We start from the raw sequence: 20,158 nt of genomic DNA on the forward strand, positions 1-20,158 counted from the left end.
GATTTTTGTGGGGTCTCTCCACTGACTTTATGGGAGAAAGCATAATCTGTAAAAAAAAAAAAAAAAAGATAATTAAAACGTTTATTTATTTTGCATAATCTGCCGTAAAATCTCCTGCTAAAAGATCTGCACAATTTGGTGTTGATTTTCTGCTGTGGATTTGAGTGAGAAAAGCTTGCAGATTTTCTGCTGTGGTATTTAAGCTATGTGTAGCTGTAGAGAGGGGTTTATCTGTAGCAGCCATAGCGGCTGTTATGGGGGACAACCGTACCAGGGGGCCCCATGGCCTGCTCCTGCAATACACTGGGCTCCCTGAGCTGTCATAATTTGCAGCACTAGGTGGCCGAGCAGGCCATCCGGGATCAGCAAATGTCCCTTTAACTGACGGACGCTTGCAGTTATGACTACACTTGATGGCTTAGTAGTCATTTGGGAGGGGGAGGGGCACTCAGATATTTACTATGGGGCCCAAGGTTGATGTTTATTTTGTAGGGGATTTTCTACTGCAATAAAAAAAATGGCTTTGCTTCTCTGGCCCCCTCCACACCAATCTCTGTACACTCTGTAGTGTCGGACTGGGGTACCTGGGGCCCACCAGAGGAAATGATCCTTGGCGCCCACCAATATAGAAACGGTGAGACACGACATGCTGACCCGCTCCTTTCCTGAAATCATCTGTATCTGTGACAAATCCCTTGTGAACAACATTTTCAGTCGACTAAAACTCTCAGAATACCCTACATTTATAAAGCTCTCAGGGTATGCTGGGAGTTGTAGTTTCTGAGTGGACAACCCTTTAATAACTCATTGTGTGCAGAGTCTCTTGGTGGCTGCAATCTGTGGGTGACAACCAGCCCTGAAGGTCCAGCAATACATCTGTCTACAGCGGCAGTTATCAGAGAATCCTCTCCTTACTGTACTACAACTCCCAGCATTTCCTGAGGGCTGCAGACTGTCAACTTGGGCCTCGACCAAGCAATGCTATTGATATATATATCAAAAAAGCGATTCCCGCAGCATCCAACGTGCAAACAGTGTGTTTTATTCACACATCAGGGTACAAAAATGCAACATTTCGGCCTCCTGGCCTTTGTCATGCTTGACAAAGACCAGGAGGCCGAAACGTTGCATTTTTGTACCCTGATGTGTGAACAAAACACACCGTTTGCACATTGGATGCTGTGGAAATCCCTTTTTAGATGTTAGTTAGCGCTCATACCGAGGATTGTGAGCCCTCCTGCGTGCATCCCAATTTTCTACTTTGTGATCGTACCCGGAGTATCTCTAAGGTGCTGTTGGATTTTGTTTTTGCTTATATATATACATATATATATATATATATATATATATATATATATATATATATGTATCAGCCAAGACCGACATTACTGACCAAATCCTGTATACTGACCAATATTGCCAATAATACCAGTATACAAGAGGGAAATATTACCGCCACACCACAACCACTACCATCACCACCATATTGTTACTGACCAAATCTAGTATAAACAGTAAGTATAATTGAGGTATACTGACCATATATATAACGTATCCCAGGCTATCGAATATACAAATAGGAAATAGAGGAAAATGAGCTAAAAAATAACCTTTATTGGTATGCAAGATAAAAAAAGTATACTAGGTATACAATACAAATAACAAAATTGAGTGCATGAATTGCTATACAATATATACAGTGTGCATGACGCACTATCTCTCCAAAGGGTAATACCAAAGCACCAGACAAAAATATTGATATAGACCGTCAAATAGTCCCCATGCGTCCTCAGCCAAGGATAGGGTGATGCTACAGTAGTTGGGATACACTGCTCAGTTCTATATTGTTGGTATTGTTTGTTTGTAGTCCGTACAGGTCACTATCTGTTGAGGGACGTTAAAGGACAACTCCCACGAAAAAATCCCCCCGGAAGTTAAAGAATATATACATTACCTATTACGGTCGTCACAGTCCTCTTCTCCCTGGCGGCATCTGTTGACGACGACGTCAGATTCAGGGGGCAGTCCGGGTCTTTTTCCTCCTCGGCGTCTTCATAGAAAGTGAATGGGATGGAAAAGGCTGCTGGTGCACATGCGCACCAGCAGCCTTATCATTGGCTTGAGCACATCACATGGCTTCCAGCTTGCTTAGCCCTGATTGGCTGAGCTTGCTGGAAGCCATGTGATGCGCTCCAGCCAATGAAAAAGCCGGTGCGCAAGCGCACTGGCAGCCTTTTCCATCTCCTGGACCCGGAAGTCAGAGACATTGGTGGATGGCAGACGGCGGCGACGGAGAGGCGGACGGCGAGCGAATCGAGTAGGGATCATCACCGGAGGGATGGTGAGTATGTTGTCTGTGTGTGTCTGTGTTTTTTTTTTTTTTGGGGGGGGGTCCCGCGGGAGTTGTCCTTTAAATCCCATATATGTCACAGCGTGTCCTGTTATTCATTTGTAGTACGTGCAGGTCACTATCTGTTATGGACATGCAATCCCATATATGTTGCAGCATGTCCTGTCACTGTCAGTACCGTCACCTATACCCTACGCGTTTCTGTCACCCTAGTCGGTGACGTCATCAGGGGTGCACAAAAGAAGGTACATAAATCAACAAAATTAAGATCGTCAGAGCCCTTAAAATATTCCAGCCGTGATGAAGGTAATGGAGTATTGGCATCAGAGAAGTGGTGGGGAGATGGTGAAAGCAGGTTACTCACTGTACCCACGTATTAGGACCCATGTGCAGTTTGTCCTGAAGCAACAGTGGCCAAATTGTGGACAGTTCTGCAGGGTCGTGATAAGTTACAGTGAGATATTGCTGTGTTCCCATAAATGGCCTCTCCGTCTTTAGTGAATAACTGGAGATGTTTTGTCACTGTTGTAGCTTGTAACAGTTTTTTTTTTTTCTCTCGAACTTTTTAAAATTAATTAATTTATTTTCTTTTGTGGAATATGTGGATATTGCTACAGATCTGTAGGTAATCCACATCAAAATATTCAAGATATTGGATTTGCTGCAGTCATTCTATGTCAAAAAGACGTTTGATGGACATCTTTTTGGAGTCTAAATAATGGCCGTTATTTTATAATGACGGCCATTATTTGGATTCAAAATTATGGCAATAATGGCCAATAAAGGATAGCTAAGAGGAGTCAGCAAATGTTGTCTGATTGGATGTTATTTGGTAGGTTTGGTGTTATTACATTCTGTGTGATCTAATCATATGTTGTTTGTATTTTAGGTTTGATTATCTGTGCAGTCGTGTATGTGAGTATAATATTATTGTCGACTAACATAGACGTGAATATGGAATGGACTATTAGAGTACAAGTTGTCTCATTTATTTATTTTCTAATCTCAGTAGAATTTCACAAAAATCTCACTGTTACAATTCTCATGATTTGGAGAGTAAATCCTTACACTGAAACCAGTTAGGTGCTGTCTAGAAAGGGGTCTAGGAGGTCCCTGGATTTTAATCCTTAAAGGGGTTGTCTGATTTAAATCTTTTTCTCTCCATTCTCTCCCTTTCCCCATCTTATACATTACTACCATGTGCTTCTAATACCAGTCCTGGCATTTTTCTGCACTTTTCATCCGTCTCCTGCAGCCCAGGAAGTCATGTAGTTCTAAAATTTTCAATTACTGTCGCCACCACTAACTTAAAGGACGCCATTTTATGTCAATACATCACACAGCGACTTCTTAATGCTAAGCAGCACTTGCTCCATGTGGCTAATCTGCATATGCATTCTGATTGGTCCAATTGTCACATGTTCCTATTTGGACAATAACAGAGCTCTGCAGGACCTCCATCACATGCACTGTCTCAGCCAATAGAATCCCCTCTCATAGCTGCTGAATTACTCCACAAATATAGGAGAGCTGAATGCGTCACCAGCCCCAGATGTAGCAGAGCTGAATGTGTTACCCCCTATGTCTAGCAGGGCTGAAGGTGTCACACAGATGGGATGGATGGGGCAGAAAGCATACCCACTTGTATTCTGTGCCTGGCCCTCCTCCTCTCTGGGCTTAGAAGACAAGGGGCGGGGCAGTCAGATGCTGATGGAGCAGAGAGAGCAGTGCTTACTGTAGGTGAGGACCAGGCCTGGCCCCACCCCCGCTTAGTCCCAGTGCATGCAGTCCAGCAGCAGCTGCAGGATCCATATGTCTGTGTGACCCAATGCTGCAAGCAGCTGCAATAAGTATAGTAACTGACTGTTACAAGCAAACAGCAGTATATTAGATGAGGTACACTGACTTATATGGAGAGCGTCTGCAGTCAGCAGCATCACTGGGCAGGGGGAGGTAACTAGAAGAAATGCGGGAGACCTTAGCAGCGGGGGGCTGGCTCTGGCTTGCATGGCATGCTGGTCCATGTAGTCTGAGACAGTGGGTGGGCACATTATCAGAACCAGGAAGTCAAGAGAAGATGCCTGGATATAATAGACTCCACCGTGGCCCCAAAAAAGAGCGGATCGCGGCGAAACTTGCCAGGGGGACTTAAGTAAGCAGTAGCCACTATGCCAGCCTGTTTTTTTCCATTAGTGTTGAACATCCTCCTTAACCCTTAGGCTACCCTGGACGTACCCATACGTTCAGGGCCGCCTCCATGCATTCAGAGCAGGGCCATGCGGCGCCCGCGCTCTGAACCGCCGTGGTGCCGCTCGTAGCCCGGGACCGCGGCTATTAGCGGGCACGGTCCGATCGCTGTGCCCGCTAATACAGTAATCGGATGCAGCTGTCAAAGTTGACAGCTGCATCCGATTACTTGATGCAGCCGTTCCCTGGTGTCTAGTGGGGAGGATCGGGACGTTGTACCAGAGGAGCGATCCACACATCTTACCCCATCCGGGGAGCTGATGGCGCTGATCCCGAATCTGCACTCGATTGCTTCCGGCTGCAGCAGCCGGAAGCAATCGACGTGCCTATCTGATCGATCTATGCTGCATATCTATGCAGCATAGATCTGTATGAGAGATCACTGTAGTTATACTAAAAGTCCCCCAGGTGGGCTTCTAGTATAAGTGTAAAAGTAAAAAAAAAGTGTTGTTTTTAATAAAAAGCCCCCTCCCCTAATAAAAGTTTGAATCACCCCCCTTTTCCCATGTTATAAATAAAAATAAATAAAGAAACAAATAAATAAACATGTTTGGTATCGCTGCGTGCGTAATCGCTCAAACTATTAATTAATCACATTCCTGATCTCGCACAGTAAATGGCGTAAGCGCAAACAAATCCCTAAGTTCAAAATTGCGCATTTTTGGTTGCATCAAATCCAGAAAATCTGCGCATTGCGCAATCAAGGTACCAATAGACAGAACACATCATGGCGCAAAAAATGACACCTCACACAGCCCCATAGACCAAAGGATAAAAGCGATATAAGCCTGGGAATAGAGCGATTTTAAGGAACATATATTTGTTAACAATGGTTTGAATTTTTTACAGGTAATCAGATGCAATAAAAGTTATACATGTTACATATCATTGTAATCGTAACGACTTGAGGAACATATATAACAAGTCAGTTTTACCCCAGGGCGAACAGCGTAAAAAAGAAAATGCCCCAAATAAAAGAAATGGGTTTGTTTTTTTCAATTTCACCACACTTTGAATTTTTTCTGGTTTCGCAGTGTACTTTATGAAAAATTTCAGCCAGTCATTGCAAAGTACAATTAGTGACACAAAAAATAAGGGCTCATGTGGGTTTCTTGGTGGAAAAATGCAAGTGCTATGACCTTTTAAGCACAAGGAGTGAAAAACGAAAATGCAAAAATTGAAATTAGCCCGGTCTTCTAAGAGTTAAAGGGAACCTGTTACCATGAAAATGCTACCTAAGCTACCTAAACCAGTGTTTCTCAATTTCAGTCCTCAAGACCCACCAACAAGTCATGTTTTGAGGATTTCACAGGTGATATAATTATAGTCAGTGCACCAGTAACTGCCCCAGCTGGTTGTATGGGATATCCGCAAAACATGACCTGTTGGTGGGTCTTGAGGACTGGAGTTGAGAAACACTGACCTAAACTAAGTTAAAGGGGTTATCCAGTGCTACAAAAACATGGCCACTTTTGAACTTGTCTTGTCTCCAGATTGGGTGGGGTTTGAAACCCAGTTCCATTGAAGTAAATGGAGCTTAATTGCAAACCACACCTGACCTGGAGACAAGAGTAGGGCAAAAATGGCTATGTTTTTGTAGCACTGGATAACCCCTTTAAGTCGTTGCGTGAGGCACCAGGAACCTGACACATTCTCTTTAAGAGAAGGTTATTATTAAGTCTAATAGGAGCTGTATAACTTAGTAAGCTAGTGCCATCTGCAGGCAGCAAGTATGTTAACAGATTGGGTTCAAAAAGTCTCTCATTTTATATATATATTAGTGTGTGTGTATATATATATATATTTTTTTTTTTGGCCAAAACCAAGAATGGAACCAACACAAAAACCATCATTCAAATAACCATCATTATTAGAATTGCACCTTTTTTCCCCTCCATATTTTGGATATGCTCCTGACTTAGTGAACAACTCTGTTGCTGCTCATTAAATCAGTAGCAATTACAACTCTTTCCAGCCATATCAGCATAACAAAGAAAATAATAACAATATTCATATGGAAAAAAAATATCTATCTATGAATTATTTATTTATATTTTAATCACACAAGGATTTTATGTCATGGATCCATGTTCATTACTTTTACTAATAATATTGTCCAAAATGAAGACCAAATATTAGCCAAAGTGTGGACCTTGCCTTACAATGACAGGCCATCTATTATTCCATACCATAGGCCCAAAAGCGTAACTAGAAATGGCAGGGCCCCATACTATTACTGACCAAATCCAGTATACTAAGACAGATAATACCAAAAGTACCAGTTTACAAGGGACAAATATTACCTCCACATATTTGCTAATACTGCCACATACTGACTTATACCACCACATACTGACTAATGCCACAGCTCTGTCACTGAATAAAATCCACTGTACAAAAGACCAATATCACCTCATACAGTGACCAAATTAGAGTTGATACCAGCTTTTACACATGCCTGGTGATTACAGTGAAGTTAAATGCAGTGACTCACTGGGGGCGTCTTTTCTGAGGGAATTACAGAAGACTTTTCCTTTTCTTCCCCATCCACCTGAGCCATAGTGATGACTTCTCCTAGTCATAACTCATCTCCACAGAATCTGCCTAACATTTTAAACTCCTCACTCATGCACCATTGTCATATAGTAGTTAGGCCTCTCTATGTGCATCTATATTAAAGTTATGCCTCTCTGTATAGGTAGACCCCTGGTAAGTAGTATCTTCCATGTAGCAATTCCCTGGTAGTCTCCCTGGTAGCTAGTTGTAGGTAAACCACTTGCCAGGGGTGGAGTATTTCCCTATATAGGCACCCCCCTGATAGTTAGCAGTAGATAGCCCCCCCTAGTAAATAGCATCTGTTAGGTATCTCCCCTAGTATACCCCATGGTAGACATCTCCTCTAGTATCCCTACCTAGTAGTGTCTCCTGCAGTAGACATCTCCCCTAGTATTCCTGCCAGGAGGTTGCGGCCCCCATGGTAGTTATCTTCCCTAGTCATTCCCCCCAATAGATAGTGTCCCCTGGGTAGGAATCCCCCCCCCCCATAAATAGTGTCCCTCATAGTAGGCATCTCCCCTAGTATCCCACCCAACAGATAGTGTTCACCTTTTCTGCAGGCAGCTGCAATTCTCTAGGATCTTCTTCCCCAGCTCGCAGAGCCAAAGCACTAAGGGGGGAGGGAATGGCCTCTTGTGGCTGGAAGCTTAGTGCTGCCTGCGGCCACATGAGTGATTGGCAGGGCAGTAGCTTTCTGCTTTGCAATCACAGTGCCACATTTAACTGCAAGCACTCATTAGGAGCACCTACAGTTAAAGCGACATTTGGGGCACCCAAAAGGCTGCTTGACTTCTGGTTGCTGAAAATGATGCATGCTCAGGGGGCCTGATCTATTGTAGGAGCAGGCCATCGGGCTACCTGATGTAGTAACAGCCGTTACTGCTGCTACAGTGGTAGTTCCAACCCTGCATAGGTCTCTGGTTACCGTAACAAATCTACATCCTGAAATCATGTTGATGAACATACACAGACCCAACCCTCTCTCTAGATGCTGGGATGTTATGGTTACTATTGACTGTGACACCTAAAAGCTTAAAGTGTCACTGTCGTTAAAACTTTTAAAACTTAAGTCAACAGTAGACCATAAAGTGAGATGTAGGGGTCGGCACTACTATACCCACACTAGCCTCATAGAAGATAAGGTGCCCTAAAATTTGCTCTGCTTTGGTAGTGCAAATATTCAGGTGCAGAAATGCTGTAAAGTTCCAATGGCAATGAAAAGAGAAAAACATCTGAATGCACTCACCGTTTTGCAGAAAGTGTCTCTTTATTTATTTTTCTTGCATTAGCATGCCATGGTCCATGCAGGTAGTGTGGATGCCAACACCCTCCACTGATGATGACAGCTGTTTCACGCCTTAGTATGGCGCTTCCTAAGGCGGGAAACAGCCTGACTGTGTTCTGACTGTGTTCCTGACGGACATATTGAGCTGTGTCAAGCCAGACTTCATGTGTTTAGTCTCTTTTTTTCAACCAGTACAACACTAAGAATCTGCCTTCAGGATACTGGACCTGGATTTCTGGCAAGCACAGCTTTGTTTTACAGCATGAGAACAAAAAAAAAAGAATGTATATTGTAAACTTGCTTTACATCACATCTACTGTTGATTTACATTTTTAAAGTTATAACGACAAGTTTTTCTTAAACACAACTTGGTTTTATTAACTTCAATGAAACTGAGCTGCAATACCACAAACAACCAGGACAGGTGTGGTGCTGTTTTTGGAAGAAATCAGCTGTGTTTTTCCAATCCTGAATAACCTCTTTAACCCCTTAAAGAGAGATGTTGTAAATGTATGCCATCCATGTCTGTCACTTAAGGACGGATGGCATACATTTATGTCATTAGCTGTACAGGCTCTATGATGCAAGCTTGGGGGTTAGCTTGCTTCATAGAGGGTGAGGGTGCCATTAGCAGCCGGGCCCTCAAAAATCAATAGCGGGCATTTAAATCAAACCCCCTTTCCCATTTGGTCAGTATTTTTTTAACCAAAACCAGAAGTGGGTTGAAAAAAACGGAACTGTGCAAATCATTCTGTTGTGGTACGGCTAGTGGGTATTTGCTTAGCTCAGCCTCACATACTAGTGTTGCGACGTCAGTGCTTGTCCAGCACACAGGTGTGCTGTTGGTTCCTGCTTTATTTAGGTGGCCGGCTGTGTTCCCCAATGGTTGGTGACCTACCGAGTTTGTATGGGTCCCTTGGGCTCTTGACACGGTAGTCTGACCCCCCTGGACTATCGGTACCACCACCCACAGTCCAGGGAAAAAATGCTTGAAGAGTTGAGTAGAGGAGATGAGTTTGTTAAAAGAGGCTCAACCCAGTGTAGCAATGTACTCTGCTGGAACTTGAAGAAATACTTTATAGTGAAATATCTGTACTAGTAGTTGTGTTTAGATTGTGTCTGATGCCCTACAGTGTCAAGTGACTCGTCCTGTCAGGGTACTACAAGCCCCAGCCGTAGTTATGTAGGCTTAGTTAAGTGTCCGGTGGTGTTCAAGTTACCTGCACTGTGAGATAGGATACGTAGACCTTCTTTACAGTAGCTTTGTCCTATCCAGGCTAGTTCCTCTTGTGTTCAGGATACTGCCCTGTGCTTTTAGACATGTTCTTGGTGTGGGTTAGGGTGTTCCTGGACTCTCCCTTTAAAGTGCTTAGCACTGCATAGAAGGTATAGTAGAAGTAAATAAGAAACTGGTTGTCTCTAGCTGCATCTGTGTACATTGAAGTCTACACTAGACTGCACTTTGTCACTGTCAGAGGTCCTGGCATCAGCAGGAACAGTAGGTTTTGCTTCTTCCCTCTCTGAGAATCTGGTAAGAACTGGGGCTGCATTTCCTCCACCAGTGTCTTCTCCTACAGAGGCCTAAGTGAACTACCCTGTGAGTGGTGGGGATGAGTGTGTGCATAAGAAAGGAGAAAAGAGATTGGTAGGAAGCAGAGAGCACCTTCTAATAGTCGACAATAACACATGGTACACATAAAACATCAACCCAATGCTAAATTCAGCTGTGCAATACATAGGAATACAAAATACTGACATCTTTTTGAGAGGTGCACAGGAGAGACAAAAACACCCTTGGTGGGATACCACATGTCCACTATAATTTTGCCCTGTTAGTTCCACTTCTGATTTCGGTTGAAAAAATACTGACCAAAAAACTGACAGAAATACGTGTTAACCTTGCCTAAAGGGGTATTCTCAAAAGTAACTCTTAATATGTTGCTGACCATGGAGATAACGGAAAGTTTATTCTTACATTTCCGCACTTCCCTGGTGTCCTTCTACAACATGTGAGCAATCCCGCTTATACAAGACGGATTCATTTGGGGTTGACAGCCCGCTCAGTCAATCACTGGATCAACATATGAAAAGTTTTCAGAGAAATACCCTTTTGAGGGGTTAAAGAGCAAAATATGGCACATTTATCGTTATTTCTATTTTGCTTTATTATTAAATAAGGTTTAATGAACTGTTCACATTTCTAAAAGCTGAGTAGATTAACTTGTTGGTGTTTGTTTACAGTGCCTCAAACGGAGTAATAATACTATAAAGTATGAAAAATCGGTATGTATCCAGTATTTTCGCCTTAGGCCCCATGCACACTTTAGGATAAGAAATCTGGGTAGATTTTCAGACCCATAGGGTTCTCTTAGGCACAGACACCTTTAGGATTTTTTAAGAACCCTAAAGGAGCATCTGGAATTCTGGTCAGCACCAGATGGGCATCCTGAGACTACGGATGCGCTGCTAGCCAGCTCAGGCCAGCGTCAAGTGCTGACACTGGTCTGTACGCGCGAAAAGGCATGCATACAGTTAAATCCAGTGTGGTGTTTGACAGGTACAGGAGCCTTTGGCTTCCAGCCCTGCAAATTACTCTTCTGGCCAGAGGCAGCATTATGCCTCTGAACACAAGTGTTGTGGCACATTAGTGGCATCACTCGTTTGCTCACAGAGCTGGAACAGAGAAAGTAAAGCTGGAGGGGAGTATTGCTGCAGACCTGCTTCAAGATCAGAATTTTCTGACATATATATTTTTTATAAATAATAAATCACGCAGCGTGGCGTCCCACTTCAGGACCCCAGCCAGCATTCTCCATTTTGCCCTCCTTCAATGTTGTGACCCGGCTGATGGATGCCACGCATCAGTCACTGGGGCAGGACACCACTGCAGTCATTAATTGGCTAAGTGGGCTATATCCCACCCTTGACCACCGGGTTCAGACATACACTGAATCTGTGAGAAAATAACGTCTGGTAACCGGGTCTGGTAAGTGTGTTTTTCCCACCCCCCTGCCGGCACTCAAGTGTTTGATTTCAACGGACTTCTCCTTTAGGCTATGTTCACACTGCGTATGAGTCCGGCCGTAGTTCGTACGCCGCCGTACATGTGCGGCTGAAACTACGAGCATGGAAAAAGTAGACATGCGGCCGGATGCGTACGAACCGCGAACATACGCCCGTAGTACAGTTATGCTTCCCTAGCTTTTTTTGTAGCGATCTGAAACATGTCATTTACTTGGAAATCTTCGCCCAGCCCATTAAAACTCACAGAACCTTTTGGATCGAAAAATCAAGTTCAATTTGGCTGGAATAAGTACTTTGTACGGGACCGCATGGAAATCCACGGCCGTGAGTTTCAACATTTCTGTCCTCAAACAATGGTCTTGTTCATTTTTCACGGCGCCGCATACGATCCAGCCGTAAGCTCATACGTAGTGTGCATTGTGCGGGCGTATATCGTATACTTCCCAGCGAACGCATCAACCTCAAAACTACATGTGTATATTCGCGGTTCGCACTACGGACGGAAACATACGCAGTGTGAACATAGCCCCCAAGGGGTTATCCTAAGAGTACAACTTATCACCTATTTACAGGATCAGTGGGGTCTGACCAGGATTTTGAACTCTGCATTACAAAAATGGAGCTCTGACCCCTATGATTATTAGGCCTACTGGCATTAATACAATCACTCTTTAAAAACCCTGCGAAAGTAACCCCAAAAATTTGGAATTTATGCATTTAGGGTACAAACACACACACCGTATACGCAGCATATTTACTGCTGCGATGCGCAGCAGATACGCAGCAGATTAGATCTAAATAACTGAACACAGCATCAAATCTGCACCATCAAATCTGCTGTGTATCTGCTGTGTATCTGCTGCGCATTTGCTGCGTATCTTCTGCATATATGGTGTGTGTGTTTGTACCCTCACTGTGTTTATTCCTGGGCTTGGTATATAACTGCTGGCATCTTTAGTAAAGTACAAGCTGTTTATCTGATTGGTTTTTTTTTTCACCTTTCCAGGTTTTCATTTTTCCTGATGACCTTAATGGTAATTTGGCACTGACAAGATTGCATAGATGTTATTATTATTTCTGTGATACTTTATTCCTATCAGCAGTAGATGATCCTGCTTACTATATCCATATGTTTATCTGAAGAATGGCAATTGAATGTGATTATGTGGGCCCATGCTGTTACATATGTAGCTAGTTCTTTATAAGAGTTGTGCTTTGATTAAATACAGTGGTGCCTTGGGTTACCAGCATAATATGTTCTGGGACGGCGCTTGTAATCCAAATCCACACTTAAACCAAAGCAAATTTTCCCATTAAAAAACAGTTAAAATGCCGACAATTGGTTCCATAACCCGAAAATAGATTTTTTTTATTCTGAATAACATGTAAAACAAATGAAACAAACATTTAGAAACTGCTGAATATGTGATATTATAAGTTACTGTACAGTATAGCAATCAGCATGTGGTGTACAATGTATAGTAACTGCATAAACCTTAAAACCAGCAGTAGTTTATAGATACAGGATGGAGCTGCAGATCCCCATAATGCAGTAGCGTAGTATAACAGGCTAGAATAGAGTAGCAGGGCTGCAGTCAGAGGTCTGTGTGGTCACATGACAGCAATTGGGAAGGGTGTGTGCTCAGCATGGACCAATCATGAAGTCACAATCACAGAGCTGTGCAGGAGGACAGTGACAGAAACTTTATAAACAGCAATGTGGCTGGCAAATGTAAGTGCATGCGCATTATAGCAGCAGTCTGTATAGCTGAGCTGAATAGGGAGGATGGGAAACACAAGGGCTGACAGAGACTGCAGGGACCATGAAGGAATAAGCAGGGGAGATGTGGTCACATACATGCAGCACTCTCTGTCCGGGGAGAGAGTGGTTACAGCTATGAAGAGATTTCCTCCACAGTCCTGTCCTCTGATGTAAGCCCCAGCCTGAAGTGGATCTGCTATGATTTGGAAGGTGAAGGAGACTTCCTGGATCAGAGTACAGTGCTGTAGACCCTGCTATGAAGACCATTCCCCTCCACCACCCCCCCTCCCTTCCAGCAGAGGGAGCTCTTAAACCAAGGCAATGCTCTTAAACCAAGTTACCACTGTATATCATTTCTTTGTTAGATTACTGAAAACATGACTCCTTTGTCTAGACATTACTGTTACTGTATATACCTGCTATGGCTTCTCCTTGTGTTGTTTTGATTCCCTCTCAGCATGTAATATTCTGGTGAGAAGGGCCTGCTTTTAGTACACTGATTTTTGTTAGCTGTGCTGCACAATAGCATGAGGTTCTGGGTAGTCCATCTGAGCTACATGCATGCATGACCACTGGTACTGAACACTAGATGGGCATTCAAAGAGGAAATAAGTAAACCAGCGGGAGCTATAGGAGATGTACAGTCACTTTTAATATTTAGACTTTCCCTTTATAGGGGACATTTCAGATCAATAATTCTTAGTATGTGTCTGTCCATCTTAAATCTTTATGTTTTCAATTTTAGATATTGACTTGACTCCATATTTATCCGAATTCGCTCATAACATGGATTATAGAACAGTTCTTTTCTTTATACGGCAAGTTCAATTACCAAAAGCAAGAATTGACGCCGCTGAACGTAATCACCCCAATGATAATGATGAACAAAAAACCGAACTGCTGTACGAATGGTATGAAAGCCATGGGAGAACTGGAGCATTTCAGAAGCTTATTAAAACACTTAACAACAAAAACAGGCGAGCGACTGCTGAAAAGCTAATACAGATTGTTAGAAGTCACCAGGAGCAAAATCAGGCTTAATGGGTCATCTAGTTTTGTCACGCTCAGGGAACGTTAATAAGACATGCTAAGGTTTGAGCTGACCTTCCACTGGACCATCTCTTTAAATTCCCGTTGAGTATAAATCTTTGTCTACAAAAGTCTTTATTGTATGAAATAATAGGAACAAGATAGAATGTTTTGTTACTTCCAGGATCTGTATGTTCTTTAATTTATACTTGTTATTTCTAATTCATTTGGCTTGGCCTTAGGAGGTCCCCAATTTAAAAACATACCATAAATTTCAGGGGAAAATAATACTTAAAGGGATTCTCTAAAGATTGCTCCCTAGTGATCTGCTGGTTGCTGTTGGTCCAGTTTGTTCAACCTCCAGCAGTTACCACAACAGAAAGTCCAGCTGACTATGAGGGAGAAGTATAGTAATAAATAACAAGGATAGACTGGTTTTACCAGAGGGAGAACTGGTCATAGTGGATGAGTACTTTGTAGAAATCATTTTTAAATGCACTGACATAATGATGATCTTATGCGTTTGCTTTATAAGCAGTGAAGCAGTGTAAATCATGGAGGAACAAAAAGCTGCAGCCCAAGCCACAGATAAGAAAGGGAGTAGATTAACATTACTGCAGTCTCCTGTTAAACAATGCAGCTTATCTAGTGTTACTATCATACAAGTGCACCAATGAAGAACAGAGAAAATACAGGGAGTAAACCTATAGTAGTTATACAATAATTATACACAGAGGCTTATAATATGACTACATATTACAGTATATAGGATTAATTTGCACTTCAATCAAGAGGAAAACTTTGTTCAAGGTTACAGCATATAATGAATGTCATTAACCCCTTAACAACCATGGGCATACATTTACGCCCTCGGCGCCTGGGCTTTAACGCAGGAGGATGTAAATTTATGCCCTGCTGGGGGTGTGGTGGTGGTATAACACTAGGAATCGAGCTCAGCTCCTGAGCTCGCTTTCTACCAGGTGGGGACCATCTGCAATCGACAGCCAGGCCCTCACTCTTAATGACGAGCCACTGGGATCGCTGCGACATGTAAGTGTCTGCGGGGGTCCCGATCACATTGCCTGAATGCCGGGGGTCTCTTACCATCCTCATACCGTGCAGTATGATCTTCACTCTTCTGCCACAGGCAGGCTCTATCAGAAGACCGCCGATAACACTGATCCCTGCATAGCAGTGATCAGTTTATGTAACACAATATATTTATGTAAGTCCCTAAGGGGACTTCAAAAGTGTAAAAAAAAAAATGAATAAATGAACATGCCATAGCCTCTCCCCCAATAAAAATTGAAATCACCTCCCTTTCCCATTTTGTAAATAAAACACATAAAAATAAAAAAATAAATAAACATATTATATGTCGTAACGTGCATAATCGTCTGATCTATTAAAATAAAACAATATTATTCCCGCACGGTTAACGGCGTGAACAAAAGCCAGTAAAAAATGCAAGGATTGCAGATTTTTTTATTACATTTTATATATATATATATATATATATATATATATATATATATATATATAGTGATCAATACGTTTGATCTACACAAATATGATACAAAAAAAAACTACAGCCCTGTAGGTGAAAAAATACAAGCGTTATAGGAGATACAATAGGGCCATTTTAAATATACTTATTTGCAAAAAAAAGTGTTCCTGTTAATAATAACCGTAAAACATTAGAAAAGCTATATGAACTGCATATCGCTGTATTCAGACTGACCTATAGAATAAAGATATCATGTCAGTTTTACCATAAAGTACATTACGTAAACACAGAAACCCCCCCAAAAAAATTTGCAGGATTGTATTTTTCCCCCCAATTTCACCACATAAATGTTATACCTGTTCCTGAAATGTTATACCTGTTCCTGAACAATATAAGCCTTTACATGGCCCTGTAGATAGGAAAATAAGAGTTAGAGCTCTTAGAAGGCGATGAAGAAAAAACAAAACCGCAAAAATCAAAATTTGTCCGGTTCTTAAGGCCATTTTGGGCTCTGTCCTTAAGGGGTCAATAAGGTTCAGACACAGCCCCTTCCACATTTAGGGTAGCTTCACACGTACTGGATCTGTAGCGGATTTCACGCCACAAGTTTGCAGCAAAATCCGATGCGGATCCTGGAAGTGTGAAGGTTTATGGGGTTACATACCCGCATTGGAATATTCATTCCGTTGCAGATATGTAACCTGGCCCCTTTAACCCCCCACCACCCGCAGCCCCTGGCCTGGAGCATACATTACCTGCTCGGCGCCGCGGCTGTGTTTGAGGCTCCCGGCTCCTGTCCGTTTCCCCATCAGCCAATCAGTGCTGCCGTGCACTGATTGGCTGATGGAGAACTAGAGGAGCCGGGAGCCTTACACACAGCCGCTGAGCAGGTAATGTATGTTCCAGGCCGGGGGCTGCGGGCGGTGGGCGGTGGGGGGTTAAAGGGGCCAGGTTACATATCCGCAACGGAATGAAAATTCTGCTGCGGGTATGTGACCCATTCAACTTCACACTATCAGGATCCGCAGCTGATTTAGCTGATTCCGGTACATGTGAAGCTACCCTGAAGCTGCAGGTTGTCCAGCTCACAGCTGATATTGTCAGGGAAAGTATCCCAGGCCAGATATTTCACTGCAGCAACTATTACAAATAGGAATGTAGTATTGCATGGTGCCAAACACAGAGCAGAACCTTACTCTGACTCAGAGGGGAATCCCAAGGAAAGCTATCCCCTTTCATTGATGTCCATAAGCCCTAATAAAGCATATGGACTAGTGTTGTGTCTTATGATGTATGTATGTAAATTTAATGCGTATGCAGCAGGTATTAGGTTGAGTTTGACAACCTGCCTGATTCCATAGGATACATAGAGTATGATGTATGTTAAATAAAAGTGTATGTTTACATTTGTAACATTGTGTGATGTACATGAAATGAAATAAAACCAGATGTAAATACTGCTGGATATCTCTATTCTTACTGTGGTGTGTACTCTGCCTGCTATACAAATGCAGTGAACAGGGACAAATAAATCAAGGGTCCAGATGTAGCAGCCGCACCAAGATCTTCAAGCTCCTCTGCCATATGAGAAGACACGAGTATTATGAAGGGCACATGATAGGTGGGAGGTTGTAGTCCAGAATTTGTATTGAAGACCAGATTTAGGTGTATCCCTAGCAGGAAAGCATTGCATGTAATAGTACTGTGAAGCCATAATACCCAGGGACTTATGGGTCCTATAAGTCCCAGGGTATATATTGAACCCGAGTCACCGCCCCACCACCATTAACCCCCTAAAATGCAGCGATCGCTCTGCGATTGTGGCATTTAAGTGTAAGTGACAAGAAGCATCTCCTGTCACTTTCCGATCGGGACTGCGGGGGTCCGATCGCTTTCACGGACCGCCGGAGGTCTCTTACCTTCCTCCGTGCAGTCCGATCGGCAGGCTCAATCAGCAGAGCTCCTATTACACTGATCAATGCTATGCCTATGGCATAGCATTTTACAGCGTATACAATCTGATGATTGCAGGTAAAAGTCCCTGAGGGGGACTTAAAATGTGTAAAAAAAAAAAAGTGAAAATGTTTTTAAAAATACTCCAAAGCCCCTCCCCCAATAAAAATTAATATCACCCACTATCCTGTTTTATACATAAAACATAAATAAATAAATATACTGTAGCGTGCGTAATTGTCCGATCTATTAAAATATAACAATCATCGTCGTAAACGAAGAGGTTAAAAAAGCACCAGGATTGCTAATTTTTATGTATATATCTATATCTATCTATAAATATATATATGTATATATAAAATTATAAAAAGTGATCAAAACGTTAGAGCTGCACAAATATGGTATTAATAAAAAGTATAGATCATGGCGGAAAAAATAACACCCCATACAGCCATTCAGGTGAAAAACGAAAACCATTATAGGAGTCACAATAGGACCATTTTATTAATAATTAATTGCAGGAAAAAAAAGGATTTCATAAAAAAAATATATAATATTAGAAAATCTGTGTAAACCTGCATATGGTTGTGTTCGGACTGACCTATAGAATAATAGTATCATGTCACTTTTACCGTATAGTCAGTGACGCCGCAATGATGAGGCGACCTGAGTCGTCTGCCTCAGGCGGCGCCACCAGCTGTCATCATGGGGGCGGCATATGGCGGAGTCCCCCCGCACCCGGGCAGTATCTGTAATTAGATGCTGGGAGCGGGGGAGACTGTATTCATAAGCGCCGCGCTGTACTGAATCAGCCGTGCGGTGCTGTTACTACAGCGCGGCGCTTATAAATACAGTCTCCCTCGCTCCCAGCATCTAATTACAGATGCTGTCCGGGCACGGGGGGGTCTCCGGTACCAGCATTCCACGTGGGAATGCAGCCTTAGTCCCCGTGGTGATGCGCGGCTGCCGGAGGTGTCCCATCCTGTCCCCGGCAGCGCGCTCATCAGAGAGCTCCCTGTGCGCCGGAAGTCACAGCCACAGGCGCACGGGGAGCTCTCTGATGCGCGCGCTGCTGGGGACAGGATGGGACACCTCCGGCAGCCGCGCATCAGCTGGGGACAAGACCAGAGAGGCTCGACGGGGGAACGGATGGCAGGTGAGTTGTGTGCTGTTTTTTGTTTTTGTTTTATCTGCTGTGCAGGGGGGGGGGGGGGGAGAGGGGTACCATCTATAAGGGGGGGGGGGAAAGAGGGGGACCATCTATAAGGGGTGGGGGGAGAGGGGGACCATCTATAAGGGGTGGGGGGAGAGGGGGACCATCTATAAGGGGTGGGGGGAGAGGGGGACCATCTATAAGGGGGGGGAAGAGGGGGACCATCTATAATTGAGGGGGGAGAGGGGGACCATCTATAAGGGGGGGGAGGGGGTCCATCTATAAGGGGGGGAAGAGGGGGACCATCTATAAGGGGGGAGAGGGGGACTATCTATAAGGGGGGGGGAAGAGGGGGACCATCTATAAGGGGGGGAAAGAGGGGGACCATCTATAAGGGGGGGAAAGAGGGGGACCATCTATAAGGGGGGGAAAGAGGGGGACCATCTATAAGGGGGGGAAAGAGGGGGACCATCTATAAGGGGGGGAAAGAGGGGGACCATCTATAAGGGGGGGAAAGAGGGGGACCATCTATAAGGGGGGGAAGAGGGGGACCATCTATAAGGGGGGGAAGAGGGGGACCAGCTATAAGGGAGGAAAGGAGGACCAGCTTTAAGGGGGGAGAGGGAAGAGGGGGACCATCTATAAGGGGGGGAAAGAGGGGGACCATCTATAAGGGGGGGAAAGAGGGGGACCATCTATAAGGGGGGGAAGAGGGGGACCATCTATAAGGGGGGGAAGAGGGGGACCAGCTATAAGGGAGGAAAGGAGGACCAGCTTTAAGGGGGGAGAGGGAAGAGGGGGACCATCTATAAGGGGGGAAAGAGGGGGACCAGATATAAGGGAGGAAAGGAGGACCAGCTATAAGGGGGGAGAGGGAAGAGGGGGACCATCTATAAGGGGGGGGGACCATCTATAAGGGAGGGGGAAGAGGGGGACCATCTATAAGGGGGGGAGAGGGGGACCATCTATAAGTGGGGGGGAAGAGGGGTACCATCTATAAGGGGGGGGAGGGGGGACCATCTATAAGGGGGGGGGGAAGAGGGGGACCATCTATAAGGGGGGGAGGGGGGGACCATCTATAAGGGGGGAAGAGGGGGACCATCTATAAGGGGGGGAAGAGGGGGACCATGTATAAGGGGGGGGAAGAGGGGGACCATGTATAAGCGGGGGGAAGAGGGGGACCATCTATAGGGGGGGGAAGAGGGGGACAATCTATAAGGGGAAAGAGGGGGACCATCTATAAGGGAGAGGGAAAAGGGGGTAGCATCTATAAGGGGGGGAAGAGGGGGACC

General features: G+C 44.0%; 1 protein-coding gene across 1 annotated transcript in view; it reads left to right on the forward strand.

The window, feature by feature from the left end:
* Positions 1-16,432, forward strand: part of FAS (Fas cell surface death receptor) — a 40,612-nt gene extending 24,180 nt beyond the window's left edge. Inside the window, exons 7-10 of the mRNA XM_069980350.1 lie at positions 3,240-3,265; positions 10,680-10,721; positions 12,469-12,496; positions 13,970-16,432. Coding sequence (XP_069836451.1) covers positions 3,240-3,265; positions 10,680-10,721; positions 12,469-12,496; positions 13,970-14,265 — 392 coding nt within the window. The 3' untranslated portion in view covers positions 14,266-16,432. The remainder of the gene's footprint in view (positions 1-3,239; positions 3,266-10,679; positions 10,722-12,468; positions 12,497-13,969) is intronic.
* Positions 16,433-20,158: the final 3,726 nt, after the last annotated feature.

Source organism: Dendropsophus ebraccatus, chromosome 8 (genome assembly GCF_027789765.1).
Source record: "Dendropsophus ebraccatus isolate aDenEbr1 chromosome 8, aDenEbr1.pat, whole genome shotgun sequence".
NCBI classification, from domain to species: domain Eukaryota; kingdom Metazoa; phylum Chordata; class Amphibia; order Anura; family Hylidae; genus Dendropsophus; species Dendropsophus ebraccatus.